Genomic DNA, 23,101 nt, shown 5'->3' on the forward strand with positions numbered 1-23,101 from the left:
CGTTCGCCTTCTCAAGAGTTCGGACTCGGTCTTGAAGAAGGGTCATTTCGTGGACAATCAGCTCTGTACCCTTCGCCAGTTGCTTTACAGCAGAAAACATGCTAGTTGGAGAGCTTCCTTGATGATTGGCAATCCGGGTCCGTACATGTTCAGACTGTAAAATAGCCTCGCCAGGTTTATGCGGTGTCTGAGAGACCCATAGGTTGGCCTCTGGGAGGGGGGGGGTCCAGTCGGTGTTGGTCTCCGTAGCTTGACGTCAAGCTTCGACAAAACGGCCTGGGGGTTATCCGGCACTAGGCCAGCGCCTCGGAAGCCAGCCCTGATATTTTCAGCTTTCATTGTAGCGAGGTGAGCGGCTTTGAACGCGATGAAGAACTCGGTCTTGGTGATGTGATTGATGTGCGCCTTGATGAAGGCCTCGAGTTCGCGGCCGTACATCCGCTTCAACACGCTAAAACAACCGACATCTAGAGGCTGGGTGATGTGCGAGGAGTGAGCAGGGAGGCAGAGGGTAATAATATTTTGCTCCTTGCAGAACTCCTCAAACTGGGCTGATAGGTGGCTCTCGTGACCATCTAGGACTATCATCCGATACACCCCCTGCCGCTGGGTCTCCGTGTGCTTATGGAAGTGCTTGATCCATTCCAAGCCCGTATCATTGTCTGTCCAGCCGTTGGGGGAGGTCTTGATAACCCAGGAGGGGGGAAGATCGCACTCGGTGTACCAGGAGGCGAGGTGGTTGACGCCCTGTACAATCAAGAATGGTGGCAGCACAAAGCCGTCGCTGCCCACGCACTCAATCGCTGTTGCCCATTCCCGGTTGCCAGGGTGAAGTTGCTTGCCTCGACCGCGTCGATCGGAACGCGTAACAATCATGTTGCTACAGATAATGCCCATCATAAAGTCTATCTCGTCGAAGTTGTAAAAATCGGCGTCTTGGATGCTGTACTTCGCGCGCATGTTGGCCACCAACCGGAACCAGTCCCCAATAATCTTTGGATCTTCGCAGAGGGCTCTCTGGAAGTCGTATGTACGCGAAAAGCGCGTCTTGAGCTCCGGGCGGCGCCGTATGAACCGGTATGCCCACTGCTTGCCAGTTGGTCGCACGTGACGCGTCGCGAGGAGGAGATCGGCCATATCTTTCACCCCATCAATCCGAGGCGGGAACCCTCGCGAATCTAGATCGAGGATATATCGTACAAGGGTCTCTTCTTCAGCCAAGGTCAGATTGTGCTGTACGTCGCGTTTCTCAGGCTTTGCGACGCGGCCCTTCATCCGGGCGATGAGGGTCGACTTCGGCACATTATACGTCTGCGCAGCACGTCGGATCGACATTTTTTTGCGCATACGAATTGCTTCGATGGCAAGGATGATTCTGGCTTCTTGCATTTGCATAGACATGATTTTTGTTGTAGTGTGGTGGAGTTTGAAGGTGGAAGGTCGCGACACGGATGGAAAGTGGACCGCTCGGTGATATGGACCGCTCGGTGATCAACCACGTTAGAGGAGTTGGGAATTCATACACATGACTCCAAAAAAATCCAATAGCTAATAACTATCCATATGTATTTAAAGCTATCGCTAGCTCTTTCTTGAATCGCTCTCTTGGCCGGGGGGAGCTGAGCCTCGTGGTCCGGATAAGACGGCTTGATGGAAAGGGGCCTCATTACCAACTGCTAAGCGTACCTAGGCAAACAATTGGAACTTGACCAACGGGATGTTACTAGATAGATATGCGCTGCGTGAGCATGGTTGAGACTTGTGGTGAAAGAATGCAAAATAATAGCTAACGGAACAAACGGAACAAACGGAACGAGATAAGATCTCAAGTCACATGAGCTGTTTGAAAGAGTCCACTGAAGCTAGTGGTTATCTAGTTACAGGAGGCAACATATGAGAAGGCAAGGCTTGGTAGGTTGGATTTAATGCTCACATTGACCCTCCTAGTAGACCCAACGAGCGTACAACAAAAAAGAGATAGGTAGCACTAAGCTATACGATAACCCGGCGCCTGTTTCTCCAAGGAAGGCAGGATAGTGAATCATTACAGTGCCTAGGATATTCTGGGGTTGGAACTAGAATCGATTCAAAGACCGCATGTATGCTCACACGTGCATGCAAGGAGGAACATAGGTAGATTCGCGCCCATTTCATGCTTTTGGCTCAATTCAACTCCGAGGAGTCGCATAACGTCAATGATACGTAGCTAAACCCGAAGAATACTCCAAGTTACGCCACCAACTTGAATTGAAATCTTGGTATCTCAAGTGATCATAAGGACTACCGACGTGAATTGAGTCCACAGATCCCTTTCCATACAGCTTCACGCAAACGACACTCTACGTAAACAAGAGCAAGGATGGGGAAAACGGATTGAGTTATTTATCCTTAACTGGATACTAGAAAAAGCTCAATCCCATTATTAGTGCGCGTCCTGCCGCCCGCGGCTTGTTTCCGTTGGAGTCTTCCTGTCCCCCTCTCGTGAGTCCTGACTCGCGGTCGACGCAGAACCTGGCTGGTAATTTCCCGGTTCCGTGCCTAATCTTGAGGTCCCCCGCTCCCACTCTTCCGCCCCTAAAGCCCTGAACGAGTGATGAATCCATGGATCTGAAGTTCTCTTTGAGCATCACTTTTCCGGAAAAGGGTTCAGAACACAGGAGAATGTTTCACCCGGTTGCTTCCTCTTCTTTAAGTCCGACCCGGAATGCCTTTCAAGATTGAACGTGAAATAATAGGACTCTCCTGGGTCAATAATGTAACAGTCCTTCCAATAGAGCTCAACCTTGTAGAAGAACCCCCCGTCGCACATCTTCACCTCCGCCTCGGTGGTATCGATTCCAGGGTGATAGGAGCTTTCCCTGTCTTGCAGCAGGGAATAGGATACATCACGGGCTCCGCGCCATAGTGGCAGGCTGGCCTGAAGGGGGAGGAATTCTGCCGGATCGCCATCTTCTACGGTGATAGTCAAGGTGACGGACACGTCAAAACGCTCGTCGACTTCAACCCCTTCGTCTGGATAATGGCCCCAAGTGACAAAACACGACCTTTCGGAGGAAACTTCGCCAGGCATGGTTATTGATGACGGTCAATGGTTGTTTCTGGAGCAAAATCGATGGGTTGTTTGGGTATTTCGGATTTGTGATGCTCTTGGGTGTTGGCGTATGATGCTGGTAAATGTGGTCCATGAATGCAGGGCGATGGCCTACTCTTATATTCAAAATCTAGGTAGGTAGTCTATGCACCTCCTCGTCGTCAGGACACATCAAAGTTGAGCACCCCATCGCTCCAAGATCTTTGTTGATTAGACGCAGGGGCTAGAGCTTTACCAACCCCCACCGCTCACTACCCGCCTACACATCCATCCAATTGGTCTTCCAAAGCAGATGTTGTCTTGGGAATCATACCTACATAAAGAGGCCGCAGACGGCCCGCCTACACGTGGCAGACAATGTGTGATTGAGAATAAAGCCATCTAGCATCACGAGGAAACAGTCACCGACAGCCAAATAATGATGGAGCTTGGGGGGTTGCACACGCGGGAATAGTAAAAGCAGAAACGACCTCGAGTCACACGAGCTATTTGCAGACGCTACGAAAGTTTGTGGTCCTGGATAAATGTGTTACGTAACTTGAAGTAGTTGGAGAAAGGAGCTTAATCAACATGACCAGATTATTGCTAGTAAAAGGCGAGGTCCTTTGGAGGTAACAGATGAGAACGCACGTGCAAAGTTTGGTGGGTTCGATGATATCGTCACAATGACCCTCAAGGGTAGACCCAACGAGCGCACAACAAAAAGAGAATAGGCAGCACTAAGCAATAACAGAACCAACTACAGACCAAAATATTTTTGTTACATTCTATAGCGCGCTTTTGATTGTACCACGGGAGACGATGGGCGCTCGCTTCGATATCTACATCTACTACTATATACCCACCAACAGCCGACGACCCGCCCTCGCCACTCCGCCAAGTACGACAACCAGCCATCGCTCAGAGCCGATAACCTACTATACTAGTAAGCTGGCGGCCCTTGGCTATCAACTTACTAGCTTATAGTTATCTTATAGCCACGGTCCGCATGATTCTGCAGTCTGCTTGGTCCATAACACCCTCTGCTTCAGCGACGTCAAGCCACATGTTTCGGCGGCGCCCCACATTCGGAGAGGAGTCACAGCCCGATGTTACCTACAGGGGGCTTAATTTAGACCAGACACACACAGCATAACAATTCCCCAACTCCCCCTCATCGTGTTACGGCCGAGCGGTTGTTGACAGCTGCCCGGTATTACCATCGTACATGGCCCGGACATTTCGCTGCGCCAGCGGCGCCTCACACAACGGATGACCTTTCAACCCCCAACGTGGCGTCAAACTTCATGCATTGAGCCATCGCGGACCGCGGGTGGCTTCAACGGCCTGGGCACTGGCGGGATAACATGGACAACATGGTCTAACGTATCGGCCCGCCTTCGCCTGTCTTGGGACTCGGCCCGTTCGTGGATCCGTGGTTCAGCTCATTGGGCCACGCAAATACAACAGGAGCAGGAACGATATGGTTGCACTTCCAAGATGGTGGATCGTATGGTACCTACCCTAGGTAGGTGGGGAGGGGGGATCGGTGAGCGATCAATTGAAGCCTGACTCACTCCGTGGCTTCAGCAGAGAACCCTTTCTATACACCCACGGTTGGCTCCTTATGACGGCTCGATCTAACTCCCAGACATGGCCCAGAAGAAACAATACTCAGCGCAAGGCTATCATGATAGTTAAGCCAAGTTGTAGGTTGCAACCATCCGCACCGGGACAGCACGGCAGAAGTTGCCATGATAATTCCGTACCGACTTTCCTTGTTAGGTACCTAATATCGAATTCGTGCCTTAGGTTTAAGCAGATCACGCCAAGGTATATGCTGGAGAGGAGGAGTAACTTTGCCAGGGCGGTGTATCCCATGGCTAAGATGATGTATGATCTGGGGTTGATCGAGATAGACGATCCATGGTCGACATCATCTCGCCCGTCAGCTGCGATACCTCCCGAGACACAGTCCATGCGGTGCCCGATACCTCGCTCTCCAAGTTGCATGTAAGAAACGCATGACCCGGCCTGTCCGGATATATCCCGACGTGCAGCCGACAGAACAGGTACGACTTCCCAATCATCCATCAAGTCGGGCAAATCAGTAACACTCTATCTCAGGGTGGCTCCCCGTTTTTGGCTGTGATTATAATGCGTTGCTGCCTGACGGAATGATGCTGATCGGCAAGGCAGATATTGGAAAATCAAAGTGGCTGCCCGTGGTTCGTCGGCGGTACTGGGTTATGTACCTACCTAGGTACCTACCTCTGCGGGTTGTCCACCCAAGGAGGAACCTCACCCATTCCTGGCCACCTTCATCTTTGCGGCGCCGGTGGTGTTGTTTTCTTTTTATCCGCCATTTTTTGCTACAAAGGATCGACGGAACTGTAGGGTTTCGTCAAACCCTCCCCCCACTGCTCTCGAAGTCTCGTTTGAACCCAACCTCGCCCAGTGTCACACACACACACATACATGTGAGCAATCCAACCGATAGGGTTGCATTGGAATACCTCCTAAGTTTTGAACCGCCGCATGGCGTGATCATGGCTGCCCGAGAGGGGATATGTCAGCTTTGCCTGTGGGAAGGCAAACTTAGCGGGTTGCTACTGGATAGGTACCTTAGGTACCTATCTAGGTGTCGAAGCCTGAATTTCGTGTTTCAGTCCATCCGGATCCCAATTCCTTCTCTGCCAGGCGGGCCGCTGGAAGCGCGGCATACTGGTGAAGTGGTTTGAACTGCAAATATCTGCCTTATTGCTCGACTTCGACAAGGATCAGACCTTGGAAGCACCAATTTTCCTGAATTTGATCGACAGACATCATGGCCAACGACATTGAGATAACCGAGAAGGAGGACATTGTGAGACATAAGGAAGAAGCCTCAATCGCAGCCGACACTGGGGCTGTCAGGTCTAAAGTGTGGTTCAAACACGGTGTAAGTATTCTCTACCTTACCTAGCAAGATATCCAAGTCCTTGGATCGCCTTTGGTCTAAATATAATATTTGGGAACATAGCCCCAATCTGATTCCGACATCCGCCACATCAAAGCCATCCAGCTCATCGCCGACTCGCATAATCAGCGCTTCGTTGATAACCGCTACGAGGGCAATTGGACATAGACCGAGCTATACATACTCGACAACGCGGAAGCTACAACGCCGGCGGTACGGAATGATATCATTCTTAGCTGGGAGAGCCACAAGACGCCCCTGGTTTCCTATTCCTACCAGAAAGTAGGTCCTATCCCTCTGTTACTTACTTTAAGCTGGGTATTTTGGATTATATTGACTCAGGGATATACACCGACCCCAGATTTCTAGTAAGATCTTTGGATAGCAATATAACTTGTTACGATATCTCAAGGTACGCCTCGCCCACTCACCACTTCACATCCATTTGTTTAGGCGTACATATACGCCTAGAGAAACCGAAGACGCTTCGACGGATTACGAAAGTAACTTGACCTTAAGCCCATAGGAAGGCGATATCATTACTGTACAGCTTTATGCCCGTTTCAAGGGGTGGTATCCTCAGGCTCGGAATGGCGAGTTACAGATCGGAAAGTCAAAGACGGAAAGTAAATATATTGCCAAAGTATTGAATGAACTACTCGACATAGAGCCGAGCAATACCAAATCTACTTTACCTATTGTTGTGGATGGGTATTGCCATTTGCGTCGAATAGGGAAGGGTAAAGAAAAGTCTAGGACAAGCGGACGTCTACATCCAAGGGTCCTGCTAGGAGTTGAAGGAAGAGCTCATAGTAAGGTCCCATTACGGTTTATATCAGGATGAAACTGGTGTGTGAGCAGACACGAATGTACCGATAAATTGGTTGCGAATGCCACTCTCCATGGTGAACACTGAACACCGCCTGGAAGTTGCCATTGGGATCCGCACTCATACATACTTCCAGACCCCTGCATCGTGAGACGCGCTATATTATAATTAGGTAGTAATTAACCCGAGACATTAGACACATAGCCCGAGTTGGAGCTGATAGTTGAAGTTAGGGTCCGGGGTTCTTACTGTGATTGCTGAGGAGAGATACTAAAAGTGTGGTTCTTGCTTGGAGCTGTGAGTTCACAGATTCCTGGCTTCGCTCGGAGCAATTATCGGAATCCGGTCATGCCCAAGCTTTGGGGAACTCGCCGTTCGATCGACGTGCGCGAAGCAGGATCGCGATTCGGCAATGGAGCGCGGACTTTGGATCTCACCCTGAAGTCCGTCCCCCCCCCCCCCCCCGCCCCATAGCCAAGTAGGTAGGTACCTATGATTACATCACCATCCCGGGCAGGTTCCAACCGGAAGCAACATTACAAGCATGCGTGGACAAGGAGCCAAGGCCGGGACAGACAACCCCCAGATCCGGATTACGTGCTTCGAGGGGCACTGGATGGGTGTTAAATTTGGCCTAATCCTCCTCTTAACTCTTCCCTGGCGTTAGCTCCATTCCAGAGCCCCCCTAACAGGTGAAGATGTGTGACCGATACATGTACTCGGCCATCTGAAATCAGAAACAAACCTCAAGTCCATTCTGCCCAACTTCACAACCGGCCCTCCGCCAAGACTCCCTACCTACCTACCTACATAGAGGTAGTTGTCGAATGCACCACAACTAGCTTGATAGCCATATTTCAACAGACCGCCCCTGCCGCATAGCTCGGGCTCGGCCGGCAAGGCGCGCCGGCGCGGGGGATACAGTGTGGCGGGCTTGGAGTGTGAGATCCGCGGCTGGACCTTGATATCGGGCGTATCATCGCTGTTCGAGGCCAACCAAGGGGTTGTTACGAGCCGTGCGTGATGCCAACTGGGTCTCTTGAGAACGGATGGTCGAATTATTCTTGGGCTTCACCACCTGCACGGATAACCGCCCAACGATAGGCAGCCATGCCCATCTCAAAGAGAGCCTCCAAGTTAACTTCTACTTCAACGGCCACGTCGTACTCTAATATCCGAAACCTGCTGCCGCGAGAAGAGTGAGTGGCCAAGGGGTCGATCTGCTGGGAGCTGTCTGCCTCTGACTCCGAAACCCAGTGGACTTCGTCCGAGTCGGATCGCGGGAAAATATCGGTTTCTACCTCGGGACTTGAGAGGTCCTCGTCCGAGTCGATCTGCGATGAGCTCTCTGCCTCTGACTCGGAAACCAAGTGGGTCTCGTCCGAGTCGATCTGCTGGGAGCTGTCTGTCTGTGGGCCCGAACTAGAGGGGACCTCGGCCGAGTCGATCTGCTGGGAGCTATCTGTCTGTGACCCGGAACTCGAGAGAACCTCGTTCGAGTCGAAGAGCCCGAAGGTGTCGATCTTTACCTCGGAAGTCGAGAGGACCCAGTCCGAGTGGGACCGCAAGGGAAAGCCTTCCCGCATCGCTATCTGGCGCACAATGGCTCGTACTTTCTTGTCCCTACATGTATCTGCTGTGTCCATCCGGAGCATATATGGATTGAAGCACACCATAACCATGGTTTTGCTGGTAGCGCACAAGGAGCTGCGCACCGTGCTTTCAGTCAGCCTTGCGTGAAAGGTCGGGTCCTCGCTGGGCACGATGGCTACCTGGTACCACCCGATCACCGGTGCGGTAAACTTTACGCAACACGCGGCTGGCACCCACGTCGTCTCTGCCCAGATGACTACGTTACTGGGCTGAAACAGGGGTGTCTCCACCCATGTGGCCTTACCCTCGTTTGACCACGGCCCGACAAAGTCGTAGATCTTCTCCTCGTGCACGAAACGGAGGAGCGCCCGTACCCTGGCTGTGGCTGAGGGATCTGTGACGAGTGGGATGTTCAAAACGGTTTCCCTGGGGCCCGGCCTGCTGCCGTGAAGCATTGGATCCCCCCCCGCGCCAACGATTTTGACCTCCCACAGAAGTGTCCATTCCGGCCCGGTTGCCCGATCCGCGGCCGACACGTGCTCCGGCACCGACACGCCAGCCCAGTCAACCTTGGCCATGTCGACACCGCCACCGCCATCAGGCATCTCACGGATGTATCTTTCAAACTTGGGCTCGCCGTTGAGTACGAGCGCAGTCTCCAAGGCGCTTCTCATAGCGTCGAACTTAGCCTGCGCAATCGCTGCCTGCTCCTCGGCCCTGGCGATGGGGTGTTGTAACGCCGCGTTGTGGTTGTTAGCGTCGCTATCGCTGCCATTGCTGCCCAGTTTGCTGACGAGATGCCTCAGGGAATCCAGCGCCTTTGCGCCGGCGACCATGGCCGTGAGGCCGCCCGCGATGAAGCCGAGGGCGGACGTGAATCCACCGCCGATAGCCCCTAGAGCGCTGGTAGCAGCAGCGCTGGCAGCAGTGCCACCACCTGCATTCCCTAGTGCGTCAGCGGCCTGGTTAAAGCTCCCGCAAGCCGTGTTGGAGAGCTGGCCGGTGAGATTCTGAGCGTGTTGCATGAGGTTCGGGGGGTTGACGTTACGACAGAGCAGCGCCGCGACGAGTTTCGGTGTGAACTTGTCCACTGCCACGACGCCGATAATTTTGGCGAGCGCGCAAGGGCGATCCATGACTGCCTGACCGATCTGGGCGGCGTTCTCACGTACTGTATTGAGCAGCATCTCATCTATCTTCCTCAGCTCGAACGGACCCGCCAGGGCGATAGGAATGTCGGGCATGGCCAAATCCAGCACCGGGCTCGTTCCCACGGGCAGGATCACGTCGTAACTCCAAACGATGCGGCCGTGCAGAACGCCGTCCCTGAAAAGGGGCTTGCCGCTGCCCTCGGCAGGGCGGGCGATTTTCCATGAAAACTTGGTGGTGACAATGGTATCAAACACCAACCCGACAAGCGCCTCGCATCCGCACGTCCTGAACAGCTCACTGGCTTTCGCGATGGCCTCGTCCAGCTTAAAGATGCTCCCTACTGGGTCCGGAAGCGACCAGTTGTCGATCCCGAACTGGCAGTTCCGATACAGAATCGTGACACGCATTTCCTGTTCGTTTCTTTTGTAAGAGAGACTGCCTTCGTAGGTGCCCTCCCCGCCGCCGCCACCGCCGTTGTGAGGGGGTGGTATGTATCCGAGCGAGATCCTCAACCCCGACAGTTCGAAGAACTCGGCGTCGCCAGACAGGCTAAACGTGGTGTTGTCGGAATGGGTTGAATCCACGGCGATAGTCAAGTTGAGAAGGCGGAAAAACGGACACAGGATAATGGGGGAAGATGTGGTACCTGCGATCTTTACGCCCTTTCGGTTGGAGGGAATGTCGACAGTTACGCGAAGCCTCGCGCCGAAGACCGTGAGATCTGCAGCCGCGTGGTATCCCGCCAAGTACCTGGTCACGGCGTCAGGGCCGGCCGTGACATTGATGGTATCTCGCTTGGCATAATACAGGACGCCGTTCTCGAGATGAAGAGAGGCCGGGTAGCAGGCCGGCCACGTCCCCGGCGGCGATGAACCCCCACCTGGTGGGTTCGGGGTGATGACCTTGGCAAATAGCCCATCCTCGCCTTGCATCGCCAGGCGCCGAAACCATACGCACACAACTTGCGGCAAAGCATTGCTGAAAATGACCTCCGCAGCGAGCGTTGGGCTAGATTCCTCGGCGTTGAACCGCGCCACGGCTGTGAGGGAGAAGCTGGTGTTTGTTGACGCGGTTGCTGCAGAACAACGGTGCTCAACGGTGCCATCTAGAGACGTGAGGGACAAGTGAATGTTGAACATATCGCCGAAAGGGTCGTTGATTTCCGCGAGTGATTGGCCCGTGTTTTCCACGCTAAATCGGGACACGGTATCATCGATATGGACTGCCACGTCCAACACGGGCGGAGGGGTGCCAGGTTTGGCCAAGCCGAGGAGCGTGAGTTTTCCCGCGAGCTTGATGGCCTGTTTTCCGGGGGTGATTGATTCGTCTATAAAGTACCGGCCCGAGCCCGAGATGACCAAATAATCGTCGAGAATATACAGGTCCTTGATGGCGACGCATAACTCTTTCGTTGTGGAAGACACCTTCCCGTAGATAGCTAGAGACGGGACATGATTGGGCTTTGTCGTCGAGACCAACGCCCGTGTCATCTTGCTCCGGCCGTTGAAGTTGACACCTGCAAAAAACCAGGCGCCTTTGTCCAGTTGGCCGTCCGGGGGGGCCGTGGTTAGGGCCGGCGTGATGAGGTTTTTAGTCATGATTGGAGGCGGGTTTCTTTGGGAGGAGGTTGTACTGTTTGAATTCATTCCTGCCGGAACCATGACAGTAGCAGCGCACGCATCGATGTCCTTGATCAGATCGTGTACCGTCCCGTCGTATGAGAAAATGTGCACTCCAATCGGGGCGAGGTCGAAGGAGGACCACAAAAAGTCCGGTTCTCCGCCTGTGCGGCCGTTGGCCGTATCGTTGAAAATGCTCGACAGGCTGGATACGGAGAGGGAAACGATATACTCGCGCACTCGTGTCTGCGGCTGCACACGGGTGAAGAACACACACTCGCCGATTCCCGCAGCCTTCCCGGCCAGCAGTACGCTCACCTGGGAAGTATTGCTAAAGTCTATCTGTATGTAGAGTGGCATGTCCTCGTCAAAGGACAGGATGGGCGACACGTCCGCGGATACATCGCTGAGAGGGGTGGCCGATAGCTCAGTCGTCAGTTGAGCGAGATCGCCTTCGGTTGATGCTGTTTTAGATGCCGGCTTGCGTCGTATACGAGCGCGCAGGACTGAGTTGGACGTGTTGCCAATGCATAGATCGGCGCGGACCTCGTCAGTGGACTCGAAATTGGCAAACGAGAGCGCGCCTGTCAGGGAACCCTCCATGACGGTGCTGGAGGTCACACTTTGGTTGCCCTCGGTGACCTTTTCGGCCTTGAACCGTAGACCCAGCTTGTCTAGTTTAACGGTGGTGTGCGTGTTGTCCAGAGCACAACTCCACAATTCATGTCCTGACGCGCGAATCTCAACCGACTTGCCCCGTACCACCCGAGCCCAGATATCGACGAGAGGGATGGCCCCGGGCAAATTAATGTTGCCTGGGATCTTGTACGTATGCGAGGGAACCAACTGCGTAAGGACGTCCATGCAGTCGACCGCGTTTTTGGTGAGGCTAGCGTCGATGACGAGCCTTCCGCTAAAGACCTCCTGCCCCGCCCCATCCCTTTCGAACTGCACATGGATATCGCTGTTCAGTTTGCTGTCCGTCTCAGAAACCTCGGACACTGTGGTTTGCTGAATTGCCAGGAGCGCGAAGACATGCCCTGTGGACACGCCCATTTCACTTTCCGTGTCATAGCGGTACTTCCAGTGAAGCCCAAACTCGCGAAGCTTCAAGGCTTTGCCGCTGCTGCCGTCGCCGGGAAACTCGAGGACTGTCAGAATCTGATTCGACGTTACATGGGCGTCGAGCTCCAAGAGCCTTGTGCTGGAGGAGGTGGGAGAGGCGACCAGTTTGACTCTAAAAACACCGCGAATGCCGGTCATCTGTAGCTCGTCGAAGCGGTTCACACCCTGTGGCACGGCGTAGGTCGGAGCAGGCAGGTGGTGGCCACCACCTCTCGGTAGGGTAGATACGTCCAAGATGCGCACCGGATTGCCCTTTCTCGGTTCCATAACAAAGTCTAAGCGGTCGGGCTTCGCCCCGTCATACTGGAGGGATATGTCAACGGGGACCGAACCGCACTGCACCTCGCCCTTGAAACCCACGCGGAGGGTAGTGGCCTCCCATGCCAACAAGAGGGACATCCGGGTAACAGTGAACGGTTGCAGCGTCATGGTTGTTCCTAGCTGGTAGGAAATCGACATGGCGGCGAGCCTGTACTTGGGACCAGCCGAATCCCCTTCGGTAGGTGCCTCTGACACGCACAAGATCTGCGCTGCCAAAAGTGGGCCGTCGGTGAGAGGTGGCGTCTCCGCCGGACTGAGCCTGTCTAGGCTCTCGCCGGCGAGACTCGTCACCATGGTGTGCAGTTCCGTACCCCGTGCCTTGAAGTCTAGAGCTAAGTATTTAAACCCGTCCTCATGCCGGACCGTCACCTCGGCATAGACAACGATATTCCCGACCCGGATCGTGGTAGCCGCGTTTGCCAAGATGTCCCGTTTTGCGACGTCTCGCGGATTGAGCACCGAGATGTTCAAGGTTGCGCCGTGCGCTGTTATCTTCCCGGGGATGATAGGCGTGTCCCACGCTCCGACCGAGCCCATGGAAAAGTTGACCTTGGACAGCTTCCACTCTGGCTCGTCCGCACTTTTGGATACTTCAAACTCGCACTTTGCTTTCGTGGACTGCAACATTTCAGCCGGCTTGACGGGGAAGTTGTCAGGGACTTGGTTGTTGGGGATCTCCCCGACAGTCGTTCCGCCGAACGCAGACAGGCCCATGATCGCGGATGGTGAGAGCGGTAACGTCTCAGTCTCACCGCTGTCCACGTCACAAGTATCACCCGAGGCGGTAAATGTGGCCGTGAAACTGGACACGCTGCCGACCTTAGCAAAAAGAGCTCTGAGACCGAGGCGCGCCCCGAGGCCTGATATCCGGGTGTCCATGACGCCGCGAACCTCGATCCGAGTGCTTCTGGGCTCATTCCCAGGAAACATCACGGCGCGCATAGATAGCTGCTTGAGCAGCAAGCCAGAAAAGACCTGCCAATCCCCTTGTAGCGAAACCGAGGCTATGGCGTAGAGCAGTCCTGTATCGTATTTGTCCTCCTGGTTGTCTTGGCCCTCCACTGCATGAAGCTTTCGCTGGAAGCAACGCACAAACACGGACGCTGTCGTTGACTTAAACACAGCTGATGCCGCGTTGTCTCTGTGCTCGGCCCCAGCATCGAGAGTGGATGGCAATTCCCAGCCCTCGGTGACAGGATCGAGGGCGGGGAAAGCGGTATCCATGAATAGCGTTTTGGGCGCGATGCCTAAAGGAACGCCGGGGCGCGAGGAGGCCGAGAGACCAATAACGAACTCGCTGCTGGAACTGTCCACCTTGCCGGCTGCAAAGCCAAAAATGCGGATCCCGCTCGAGAGGAATAAGTGGCCGTAGGCAAATCCCCGGAGAATTCCAAACCGGCTCAGAATCGGAACCACGGGACTGCTAGGCGGAGTAGTATTGTTTGCCGGCAGATCGACAGGAGGCCGCGAGATGCCCGGAGTGGGCCGGTCGTCGGCCGCCGGGGTCTCAGAGGTACTGACTGGGGTAGGCACATAGTCAACCCAAATGCCTAGATCTTGTAGTTTGACGGTATCGCTTAGCTGCCACGCTTCCTTGTCTCTCGAAAAGCTAGCGGAGAAGGTTAGACGACTAAGTCTGGCCTCGTGAAAAGTCAGCGTGAGTCGGCGATCCGTACCCGTGGCCGGCAAGAAAGCCCAGTTTAGCTCGACGGGGCACGAGCTAGGTAACGTGGAGGTCTTGAGCTGGGTTTCAAAGTCCGCCTCACGAGCTCGGCCTTCACCCGGCAGGGAGCTGAAAAAGGCGGGATCTGTGGCGACCTCGGCGATAGAGTGGAAAGTGCCATCATTGAGACGACAATGCAGCCGCGTCGTGTTGGTTTCTGAGAGGTACTCTACTATTGCCATCAGGTTCATGTTTGCCAGGCGAACGAGGCCCGCAAATTTGACTGCATAGGCCAACGAATTGTCCGTCGTCGGTGCCGGTCGTGGGGCCGGTATCACGGCCAAATCCACGTCCAGGTCCGGGCTCTTCTTGTTGCCGTCTTCGGGCTCCAACAGTGTGAGATTGGCAAGAACTTTGTCCCGCAGGCCCGGTGTCACGCCTCGCCGAACCGCAGATACCACGAACTTGAGCTCGACCAGCTCGACACCCCGCACGGGGCTCCACATAAGCCGGTGGTAGAGTGATACACGCGCCTGGTTCAGTCGCCAGTTGCTGTCTGTGAACTGGAATATAGCAAGGCCATCGAAGCCACGGGTTAGCTGGCCTGGATCCGGCAGTTGTGGCTGGCGCACGGTGGCGGACGTCAGCGCCTTTTCGGCCAGCGGCTCGCCGCTGATAAGATCCATAGCCTCGGATCCATTGAGACATGCGCTGGGGCCAATGTCGCATGCCAGTGCGACGAAGATGTCGTCTCCCTCGAGGGTCAATCGTGTGCGGGCATTGACCAATGTTCCGGTCCCGGGGGCCACCAGCTTGCCGTCGACGCCGAGGTAGGCGTCAAAGCAGTCCGCGGCCTTCTGCCTCTTGAAAACAAGGCTGGCCGCAGCCCTGCTCAGCCGGACCTTTCCCGGTACCAGGTCCCAATTCATGTTCTTGGAGACAAATATCTGAAAACTCTTCAGGAAGAAGTTGTTGGACCCACACGACTTGACAACGGTGATGGAGGCGGCCACGGCGTCCGCCGTTTCCTGGATGCTTTTGGTGCTGTTCAGGAGCTTGTATCCCGCGTTCAAAGTGGCTGTTGCCGAGGTTACTACGGCGTAGCACCACAATATAGGGAGTAACTCACAGCTTTTCATCTCCAGTTGGTTGTCAGCGCACAGTTCCAAAAGTCCCCTAGTGTCCATAGCATCTACCAGGTCGGCTACCGTGAGGGAAAGTGTGAACTCGACCGGCTTTCCCCCCTGCAGCCGCGGTATGGTGCCCGTTACCAGAACTTTGACATCCTTGACCGTGAAATGAGCGGAGAGCTCAAAGCCGAACCACGCTACAGCCTCTCAGCTCCCGACCACCGGCTCGTCTCGATCTTCATAGGTAGGTACTTGCACTCACCAGGCTCGCCACTGATCTTGCCCATTTTCGCCTTCAGCTTCACGCCTCGCAACTTGAAACCCCGCATGATTTCCCACTCTTGCTTGAGGAAAAATGATGAATGTGCGGAGACGGCATAAGTTAGCACCTCAGAAGGCTTCTTCGCGGTGTCGTCGGTCGGAAAGCCGAGCTGGGCCTGTAGCTGGTCCATCACACCACCCATGGCACCTTCGACTCCCTGAACAGCGACCGTGTCATTTTGCTCGGTGGACGGCGCTGGTGTTGCAACGCTATTGCTGCTACTGGAGGTGAGAAGCGTATCTCCATCCATCCTTGAAAATGTGCTGAGAAGCTTGCGCGTTGGCCGAGTTGCCGATAATGTCGTGTTCCTATATCACGTACGCATTATGTGGCTCCCAGGTTTCTGTAAAAGGCGTCGCTCGAAGACTGACTTACCGGTTGAGTCTCGATAAGGTGGATCGCCAAACATGACGCCCAAGATCTTAGTATGTGCCCAACGCAGAAGCGAGCCAGCCACAAGCTCACCCCCTTTCTCACACATAATGTCGCGGCATCCGCGCGACATCTCATAACCAATCCTCAAGTCCAAGCGGCGCACAAGAAGGAGCGCTTACAGAACTATTGGCCGGGCATGCAGCAGACCCCGCAAGCGGCGGAAAATTTCCACGATAAAAGAGATTTGGCCGCAGGTACCTAGGTACTTACATCCACTTGCCGTCCACTAACATATCACACTTTGTACTATCTCGTAATCCCCGGCCGGCGGTGGTCAAACTGATACTGCGTGTCGCCAGCTGTTAGTGCCGGTGAGTGCAGGTGGGAACCCCCCGACCCTATGGGTTGCGGCAGAATCACACAGCCCAACCTCTGACGACCATCGATGCCTAGAACACCTCGAACGCAGTCCCGCCCTGTCCAAAACCTCCAACCCGCAAACTTTTCATTGTAGCCAGTATTAGTCCGCCGCGGAATACAAATTCCCATCTCAAGAAAACGCGATTCTAAAGGATGGCAATCGCAACGGTTGAGCGAGTGCGCAGGATTCTGCCAAAGGATAGGAACTCGTTTGTGGATTTTCTGCCCTACGGCAATGGCGAAACCAGGGGCATCAGACCCGACGACGTATGCGATGACTAGCCCTCCGTCTCCTGTGTTCTCAATCACGATGATGCAATTGCTGATTAGCGCCGCCGGATTGAAAGATTTTGGCCCAGGTAACCGTGGTTGACGGAGGTATGTCTCGGTACATGCAGGTACCTACCTACCTAGGTACCTACACAAGTTGGATCGCTGAATAACTATGACTACCTATCATGCAGGGCACGGAGATTGCAACATTATCGACTTCTGTCAGGTACCGCCCAGCGAGGCCACGCAACGGAATGTGAAGGATGTCTGGCGCCGTGTTCTGATTGACACGGGCTTCCATAAAAAAGAAGGGGCTGTCGCCGAGGGTATTTACGGCGCCCTGGTCAACCGAGCTGTGCCCTTGTATAAACCGTCAAGCTCTCCTAATACGATTCCCGACGTTCCGTCGTTGCGGGAAATGCAGGTATTTCTGACGCGATAAAAAAAAAAACCGCAAAAAAGCTCGCGCGTCAAATTTGCTTACATTGATACCAGATCACTCATTTCGACGCGGATCACATCGGCAACGCCGGCAAGGTCCTGGAGATTCTAGAGGACCAAGGCATCTTCGATGAGTGGCAAAGGCGGGATGAAACCTACAAGTGCGACGTTACTTGCGTCGATATACCAGCTCTTTGGCCGACGCTCTGCGTTACGTTCGACGGAGCCGCCAAGGAAGGCAACGGGGCGTGGGCCGTCACGTTCCTCATCACCGGCCTGCACTCCTGGAAGACGAACATGTCTGGCATCAGATTCTACCAGCATGCCGAGTGTACTTGGTCGCACATTCTAGATAGCGACGGCGAGCCTGTAGAGACCGGCGATTGGATCGACCCGACATCTGACGATGACACGTCCAAATTAAAAATTACCTGGGATCAACGCTTGTTAGCTAGATATCGCAAAAAAGAGGATCCGGAACTCACAGCGACGTTGCAGATCGATCTCTCCTTGTTCGAGGGGGACAGGATCGACATCGGGAAGGTGGTTGACTCGAACCATCACATGCTGTACGACTTCAAGTTCGAAGTCGCCAAAATCTACAACCAAGCGTTGCAGTCCATCTTGCAGAATGCCTTCAACACAGATGGGCCCACCTCGGCCAAGAAGGCTAGGCGCGGTCTAGAGTGCCTTTGTACGTTTTCCTCTCCCAACTTATACTTGTGCTTTGCTGAGAGATTTGTTGATTAGACTCGGGAGGCAACGAGGGAGTCCAGGTTCTCCCCGATGAAGACGTGCATAAAAGGTTATATCAAATCCTGGTAGACCAAGTGGAGCTTCTCGAGGATGTTGTGGACTTCGTGCCACCACAAGTTGGTACGTTGACGCACTAATAAGCCATGGCACGCCACGGTATAATACATCCTTCTCGGACAAATTCCGATACTAACGAAGCGGCTCTCGGTTGGCCCCTCAGGTGCTAGGGTCTCTATTCCGGGGTACAAAGCGGAAAACGAAGACGGCCATCTGCAACAATACGCTGCCCAATCCGTGGTATCGCCCAATCACTCGATGCAAAGCGACCTAAAGCGATACATGGTCGCCGACATTCTGGCCAACGGCCAGAACGACGGCGGCGGGGATGTCGAGATTGACATTCGAAGCGTCATCCTAAACCGGGCGTCCATCGTTACCATCTTCAACCGGCCCAGTCGCCATCTCCCGAAAGGGTACGACCCCGAGGGGGGTTTCCGAATGCTCTTCACGGGCGATGCCTACGACCAGGGGTGCGACATTCGACGGACGATCTATTCGTGGCAACAGACGAAGCCGCTCCCTCCTTTGTGGTTGAGTGTTTTGAAGGTTGGTGCCTCATGTATAATGCTGTTGTAAAAAGCGAAGGGGAGCGCCTAAGGCATGCTAACTAAAACATAGATCCCACATCATGGGTCTAGCGTTACAGCCTACAGCGACTTTTATGAGTTCGTCCGTGCCGAGGTGTACATTATCTGTGCCAACCATGAGCACACAAGCGCGAATCCACGCTACTCCTCCCTCCGCGCCATTATCCAAGGCTTCTCGACAAGTGGTCCGAATGACTTTTATGTAAGCAAGGAATGATGTGGCCTCCTACTCATATTCAACTGTGTTAGGCATCCCGTGCAGTACTGATCTCGAAATAAAACTACCTAGAGAGCCCGGCCGAGTGGAGAACCCTTCCGAATCTTCATGTCCAACCCGGCGGCTGAGAAAGACATCGAGGACAACAAAGGGAAAATAACACGGACGAGCGCCATCCGGGAGATTGTCAACAGCGTCTCGTACATGCCTGGTGCAGCATGTAACTACGAGGTGTGGCGGCTCAACCCCCGGGCCAACCAGCGTGGGATCGCAAGAGGGGCCAAATCCACCCCCTATGGCTCCATCGTCTTTTACAGGGACACAAACGGCGCTATGCGCGAGTTCTTCGATCCGCTGGAGTGGGAGTGCATTGCAAAACCCCGATCTCAAACGCCATCCCGTGGCAGGTAATCTGTACATACCTAGGTAGGTACCTAGGTACCTAGGTACCTACCTACCCTCAGCTACCTGGTACCTCTAGACACCGACGGTTAATAGCAATCGCGGTCACATTACGTGAAATGGGGGCAAATACTTTCCTAGCACTGTTGTGTAATTTGTTCTCCGTGCCCCACGTATACCTACATACATAGCTACGTGGTCCCATGGATTAGCAAGTTCCAACCGTTAAGTTGTGTATCTGGGTCTACCCGTCACCACGTTAACCAGGTACTATTACATCACCGCCCTGTCACGAATAAGGAACACGGGGAGAAGCGGGGAAGTGCATGACGCAACCCGAGCCAATCGTTAAGGCAGCCAATCAAGGTGACCACTGAGGAAGCACTTGATCGGTAACAATCAAGGTGATCGGTAACGATCAAGGTGACCGTCGACGATCAAGGTGATCGCGAGCGGTCACCTCTGAATAACAACGATCAGGTCAGCCAGGCATGGAAGTACCTAGGGACCAAGATAGTATATAGTCACTCACTCTGGAGAGCTCTGGGAGTTCTCCAGTTAGCAATCACAACTACAGTTCGCTACAAGCTCGCAAGCCTACTGTTGAGACAAGTCTATTGTTGTGCACCTTTTGGCTGCACCGAACCTAAGCATCCTCGAGAGATTACCTTCAACGAAGCTGAACCCTAACAGGATAGGATCCTGGACAGGTTCGTCACACACCCTAGGCAGATTTCCAACTTAAACGGTAGCAACGGTACTCGCAAGTATAAACCAGAAGCCAAGGCCGAGCAAGCAGACGCCCCGCAGATCCTGGCGACATCGTTCAAGGCCCATTGCGTGGGAATAAACTTTAATCACTCTCTCCCAAACTCTCCCTCCCTTCGCCTCAAGCTCTAATTCATCAGATACTCAAGTGGAAAGGGTCCGTAACCGACAACAACGAAACGTCTGCATCAAATTAACACTGAAAGTCCATCCCGACCACGCTCACGACAGTCACGACACTCCCTCCACCAGGCAGGGTTACCAGAGCACAACCAACCAAGCCAACCATGGCCCCCCTCCCTAACCTCCACCCATTAACCCACACCCTCCACCCAACCCGCACCTTCCATCCCCGCCAATCCCAAATAATCCCTACCGGCAGCACGGGAACCATCATCACCGGCACCAACACCGCCCAAATACCCAACACCCACCGCACCTACGCCAACCCCCTCTCCGGTGGCGCCACCGCCGGCATCGTGCTTGGCTCCCTAGCCGGCTCCCTGCTCCCCTTCTTGATCCTCGGCTCCTGCTGCAATCTCGGCGCGCTACAGGGCGGCGGGGCGGTGCCCGGCAGGTCGTGGTATGGTGGGGTGAGGGGTGTGTATCCGCCGCGGCATACGACTGTGGGAGAGGGCAGGAGTCGAGGCAGGAGTAGCAGTCGGAGTAGCAGTGGGAGTCGCAGCCGGAGTCATCGGCGTCACAGCGGGTATGGGGAGTATGAGAGGGTGGTGCCGGTGCCGGTGCAGGAGGTCAAGCCGGTTGTGGTGAGAGACGGGGTTGTTATGCTGGTAGAATAGCTAGCACGCCGTTTCGGTGAAAATGTCGAGCCCATGCTCGATATCACGAGTAGCATTATGCTATGGCCATGAATGGCAAGGATTCAAAACCCAATGACTAAGTAAGGTACCTGATAACGGCTTGAGTTGGTGGCCGGCACAATTTATTCGCACTCGAAGTTTTGTTGGCTCCGTGGTACGAAACCCCCCTGAAGTCCTGAGCACTTGTGTAACCCTCGAACTACATATGTTCAACGGCAAAGGACCATGGAGACACCCGGGCTGTGTTTGATAGCATAAGCAATTTCACTATCGGAACAGGGTGTTATACTAAGGGGATGAAGAATAACCCGAATGGGTTGACGACATGGAGCTACATGTAATCACGGTGGGATTAAGGTTAACCCGAAATCCCTACCAATTACATGTGATGTGATTTGATTTAAACTTGGAATGCAACGAGGTCAACGAACTAATACTCCGAGTTAGAGTGTAGACTCGGGTAGTTGGGCAAAGCCTCGAGATTTAGCTTCATTGGGTCTGGGTAGGTAACTTGAGACTCTCGGCCCCAAGAGTGAAATCGAGTGTGCGTATTCTGTGGATTACAAAGTACGCCCTTTACACCAAAAGGAGAGCGGATTGGCGGCTGTGGTTTGTAAGCTCCACAGCCCGCCCATGCATCCAGTCCCCGAATGCCACTGTAACCCCACTGCAACGTCAGATTAAGGGCGAGAGAGCTTGGCTCGGCTTGAATCGGAGGGGAAAGCGGGCAAAGGGGGACTTGACATATTGTCTACAAATACCCAGGCTTGCCGCTTATCACGGCCTTCAGACCTGGTAAACTAAGTCCTCCTCGTCCCTCGACAACTCCCAGAGACACAAAGCATCATTCTAACAGGATTCGAAATTAAGCAAGTCAACATGTCAGAGCAAATTGTCCTGTTCGACATCCCCACCAGGGAGCCACGCACTTGCTGGTCTCTCAACCCGTGGAAGAGTGAGTCCTTGAGCCAACAACAACCCACCGCCACCTTGAATCCGGGGCCCCCACTTTGACGATGATGCTTACGATACCTACACAGCGCGGCTACTCCTGAACTACAAGGGCCTCGACTACCGCACAGAATGGGTAAGCCCCCACCGCCACCACCACTACCACACCCGGCCCCCCCTCCACCCTTCCCACCCCTAACCACCACCGGCATTCCACAGGTCGAATACCCGGACATCAAGCCGACCCTCGAGCCACAGTAAGCCCCCCTCCCCCCTCTTCCCCCGTGAATCCCCACCATCCCCATCCCCCCTCAACCCAACCCCCCCACTAACCATCCCCTCCGCACAGCGTCGCCCCCAATGCGAAAGGCATGCCCTACACCATCCCGACCATCCGCCAGCCCAACGGCACCTACACCATGGACTCACGCGCCATCGCCACCGTTCTCGAAGCCGCGCACCCCACGCCCTCGCTGCACCTCGACTCCCCGGTCCTCGCTGAGATCGAAGGCCTGGTCGGCGCGGCGCTGGGCGCGCTCCTGCCCGTCTTCCTGGTGCGCGTGCCGGACGTGCTGCTGGCCGACGCGAGCGTGCCGTACTGGATGGAGACGCGCAAGGCGTTTGTGGGTGGGCTGGACGTGCGCGAGTTTGCGGCGCAGGCGGATATGGAGAAGGTGTGGGGGGATTGGGAGAAGGGGGTTGGGAAGGTGACGGAGGTGTTGAAGAGGACGGAGGGGCCGTTTTTTGCGGGGGGGGAGCTTGGGTATGTGGATTTTGTGTGGGGGGGTTTGTTGTTGTTTGTGAAGACGCAGGGGGAGGATGTGTGGGAAAAGGCGATGGAGAGGTCGGGGGATCGGGGGGCGCATGAGAGGTTGTTGGAGGGGATTGCGCCGTGGTCGAAGAGGAATGATCATTAGGGGAACGGGGGATGGTTAGTGAACATTGAAAGTGGATGGAGGGATTAGGGCAGGGAGGAAGTGATGGAACTACCCTAGATAGCTTGCCGAAAATGGTAGGGGCTGGGCACGTAGTACCTAGCTTGCTGAAAAAGTATTATCATTGAATGGGTATCATGTAGGCAGCCACGGACAAACCCCAGGCCACCCACCTAAGAAAGCAACAACCCCTGCCGAAACGCCCGCCACCACGTCGCCTCCCCATACACTATGCCCTGATCACCCTGCCCACTCTCCCTCTTACCCCCACCCTCCCACTGCCCCGCCGCCCTCGCCAACTCATCCATACTC

The 23,101-nt window shown here is 54.5% G+C and overlaps 7 protein-coding genes across 7 annotated transcripts; 5 read left to right on the forward strand and 2 right to left on the reverse strand.

Annotated features, from left to right (window-relative positions):
- Positions 1–2,626: 2,626 nt before the first annotated feature.
- F5144DRAFT_589540 (uncharacterized protein) lies at positions 2,627–3,070 on the reverse strand (the record flags this gene model as incomplete). Its single annotated transcript, XM_066790051.1, has 1 exon — positions 2,627–3,070. The coding sequence occupies one exon, from the start codon at positions 3,068–3,070 to the stop codon at positions 2,627–2,629; it is 444 nt and encodes a 147-aa protein (XP_066649579.1).
- Positions 3,071–5,073: 2,003 nt separating this feature from the next.
- On the forward strand, positions 5,074–5,990 carry F5144DRAFT_82198 (uncharacterized protein). Its single transcript, XM_066793452.1, has 2 exons — positions 5,074–5,142; positions 5,270–5,990. Exon 2 carries the CDS (start codon positions 5,320–5,322, stop codon positions 5,809–5,811), a length of 492 nt encoding a protein of 163 aa, XP_066649580.1. The 5' UTR covers positions 5,074–5,142; positions 5,270–5,319; the 3' UTR covers positions 5,812–5,990.
- On the forward strand, positions 5,820–6,569 carry F5144DRAFT_82298 (uncharacterized protein). Its single transcript, XM_066793453.1, has 4 exons — positions 5,820–6,011; positions 6,093–6,311; positions 6,391–6,441; positions 6,503–6,569. Exons 1-2 carry the CDS (start codon positions 5,898–5,900, stop codon positions 6,195–6,197), a joined length of 219 nt encoding a protein of 72 aa, XP_066649581.1. The 5' UTR covers positions 5,820–5,897; the 3' UTR covers positions 6,198–6,311; positions 6,391–6,441; positions 6,503–6,569.
- A 1,347-nt stretch (positions 6,570–7,916) lies between these two features.
- F5144DRAFT_598684 (uncharacterized protein) lies at positions 7,917–16,033 on the reverse strand (the record flags this gene model as incomplete). Its single annotated transcript, XM_066790967.1, has 2 exons — positions 7,917–15,658; positions 15,724–16,033. The coding sequence occupies 2 exons, from the start codon at positions 16,031–16,033 to the stop codon at positions 7,917–7,919; spliced, it is 8,052 nt and encodes a 2,683-aa protein (XP_066649582.1).
- Positions 16,034–16,586: 553 nt separating this feature from the next.
- Positions 16,587–19,364, forward strand: F5144DRAFT_559036 (uncharacterized protein). The gene is made up of 7 exons (XM_066788114.1): positions 16,587–16,845; positions 16,926–17,275; positions 17,347–17,986; positions 18,043–18,168; positions 18,269–18,654; positions 18,727–18,897; positions 18,985–19,364. Exons 2-7 carry the CDS (start codon positions 17,024–17,026, stop codon positions 19,321–19,323), a joined length of 1,914 nt encoding a protein of 637 aa, XP_066649583.1. The 5' UTR covers positions 16,587–16,845; positions 16,926–17,023; the 3' UTR covers positions 19,324–19,364.
- A 1,005-nt stretch (positions 19,365–20,369) lies between these two features.
- F5144DRAFT_626215 (uncharacterized protein) lies at positions 20,370–21,304 on the forward strand (the record flags this gene model as incomplete). The annotated part of the gene is made up of 1 exon (XM_066792254.1): positions 20,370–21,304. One exon carries the CDS (start codon positions 20,370–20,372, stop codon positions 20,880–20,882), a length of 513 nt encoding a protein of 170 aa, XP_066649584.1. The 3' UTR covers positions 20,883–21,304.
- A 272-nt stretch (positions 21,305–21,576) lies between these two features.
- Positions 21,577–23,035, forward strand: F5144DRAFT_503895 (uncharacterized protein). Its single transcript, XM_066786426.1, has 4 exons — positions 21,577–21,858; positions 21,944–21,990; positions 22,074–22,111; positions 22,204–23,035. Exons 1-4 carry the CDS (start codon positions 21,783–21,785, stop codon positions 22,769–22,771), a joined length of 729 nt encoding a protein of 242 aa, XP_066649585.1. The 5' UTR covers positions 21,577–21,782; the 3' UTR covers positions 22,772–23,035.
- The last annotated feature ends 66 nt before the right edge of the window (positions 23,036–23,101 follow it).

The sequence above is a fragment of the Chaetomium tenue genome, assembly GCF_020726465.1.
Source record: "Chaetomium tenue strain MPI-SDFR-AT-0079 chromosome Unknown F5144scaffold_1, whole genome shotgun sequence".
NCBI classification, from domain to species: Eukaryota; Fungi; Ascomycota; class Sordariomycetes; order Sordariales; family Chaetomiaceae; genus Chaetomium; species Chaetomium tenue.

Bases quoted from the DNA above. Each gene is read 5' to 3' on its own strand.
- F5144DRAFT_82198 (XM_066793452.1), top strand. From the start codon at position 5,320: ATGTACCTACCTAGGTACCTACCTCTGCGGGTTGTCCACCCAAGGAGG.
- F5144DRAFT_82298 (XM_066793453.1), top strand. From the start codon at position 5,898: ATGGCCAACGACATTGAGATAACCGAGAAGGAGGACATTGTGAGACAT. The intron at 6,012-6,092 runs GTAAGTATTCTC...TTGGGAACATAG, and splicing joins AAGTGTGGTTCAAACACGGT to CCCCAATCTGATTCCGACAT.
- F5144DRAFT_559036 (XM_066788114.1), top strand. From the start codon at position 17,024: ATGACTACCTATCATGCAGGGCACGGAGATTGCAACATTATCGACTTC. The intron at 17,987-18,042 runs GTACGTTTTCCT...TTTGTTGATTAG, and splicing joins GCGCGGTCTAGAGTGCCTTT to ACTCGGGAGGCAACGAGGGA. The intron at 18,898-18,984 runs GTAAGCAAGGAA...AAAACTACCTAG, and splicing joins GTGGTCCGAATGACTTTTAT to AGAGCCCGGCCGAGTGGAGA.
- F5144DRAFT_503895 (XM_066786426.1), top strand. From the start codon at position 21,783: ATGTCAGAGCAAATTGTCCTGTTCGACATCCCCACCAGGGAGCCACGC. The intron at 21,859-21,943 runs GTGAGTCCTTGA...ATACCTACACAG, and splicing joins GTCTCTCAACCCGTGGAAGA to CGCGGCTACTCCTGAACTAC. The intron at 22,112-22,203 runs GTAAGCCCCCCT...CCCTCCGCACAG, and splicing joins AAGCCGACCCTCGAGCCACA to CGTCGCCCCCAATGCGAAAG.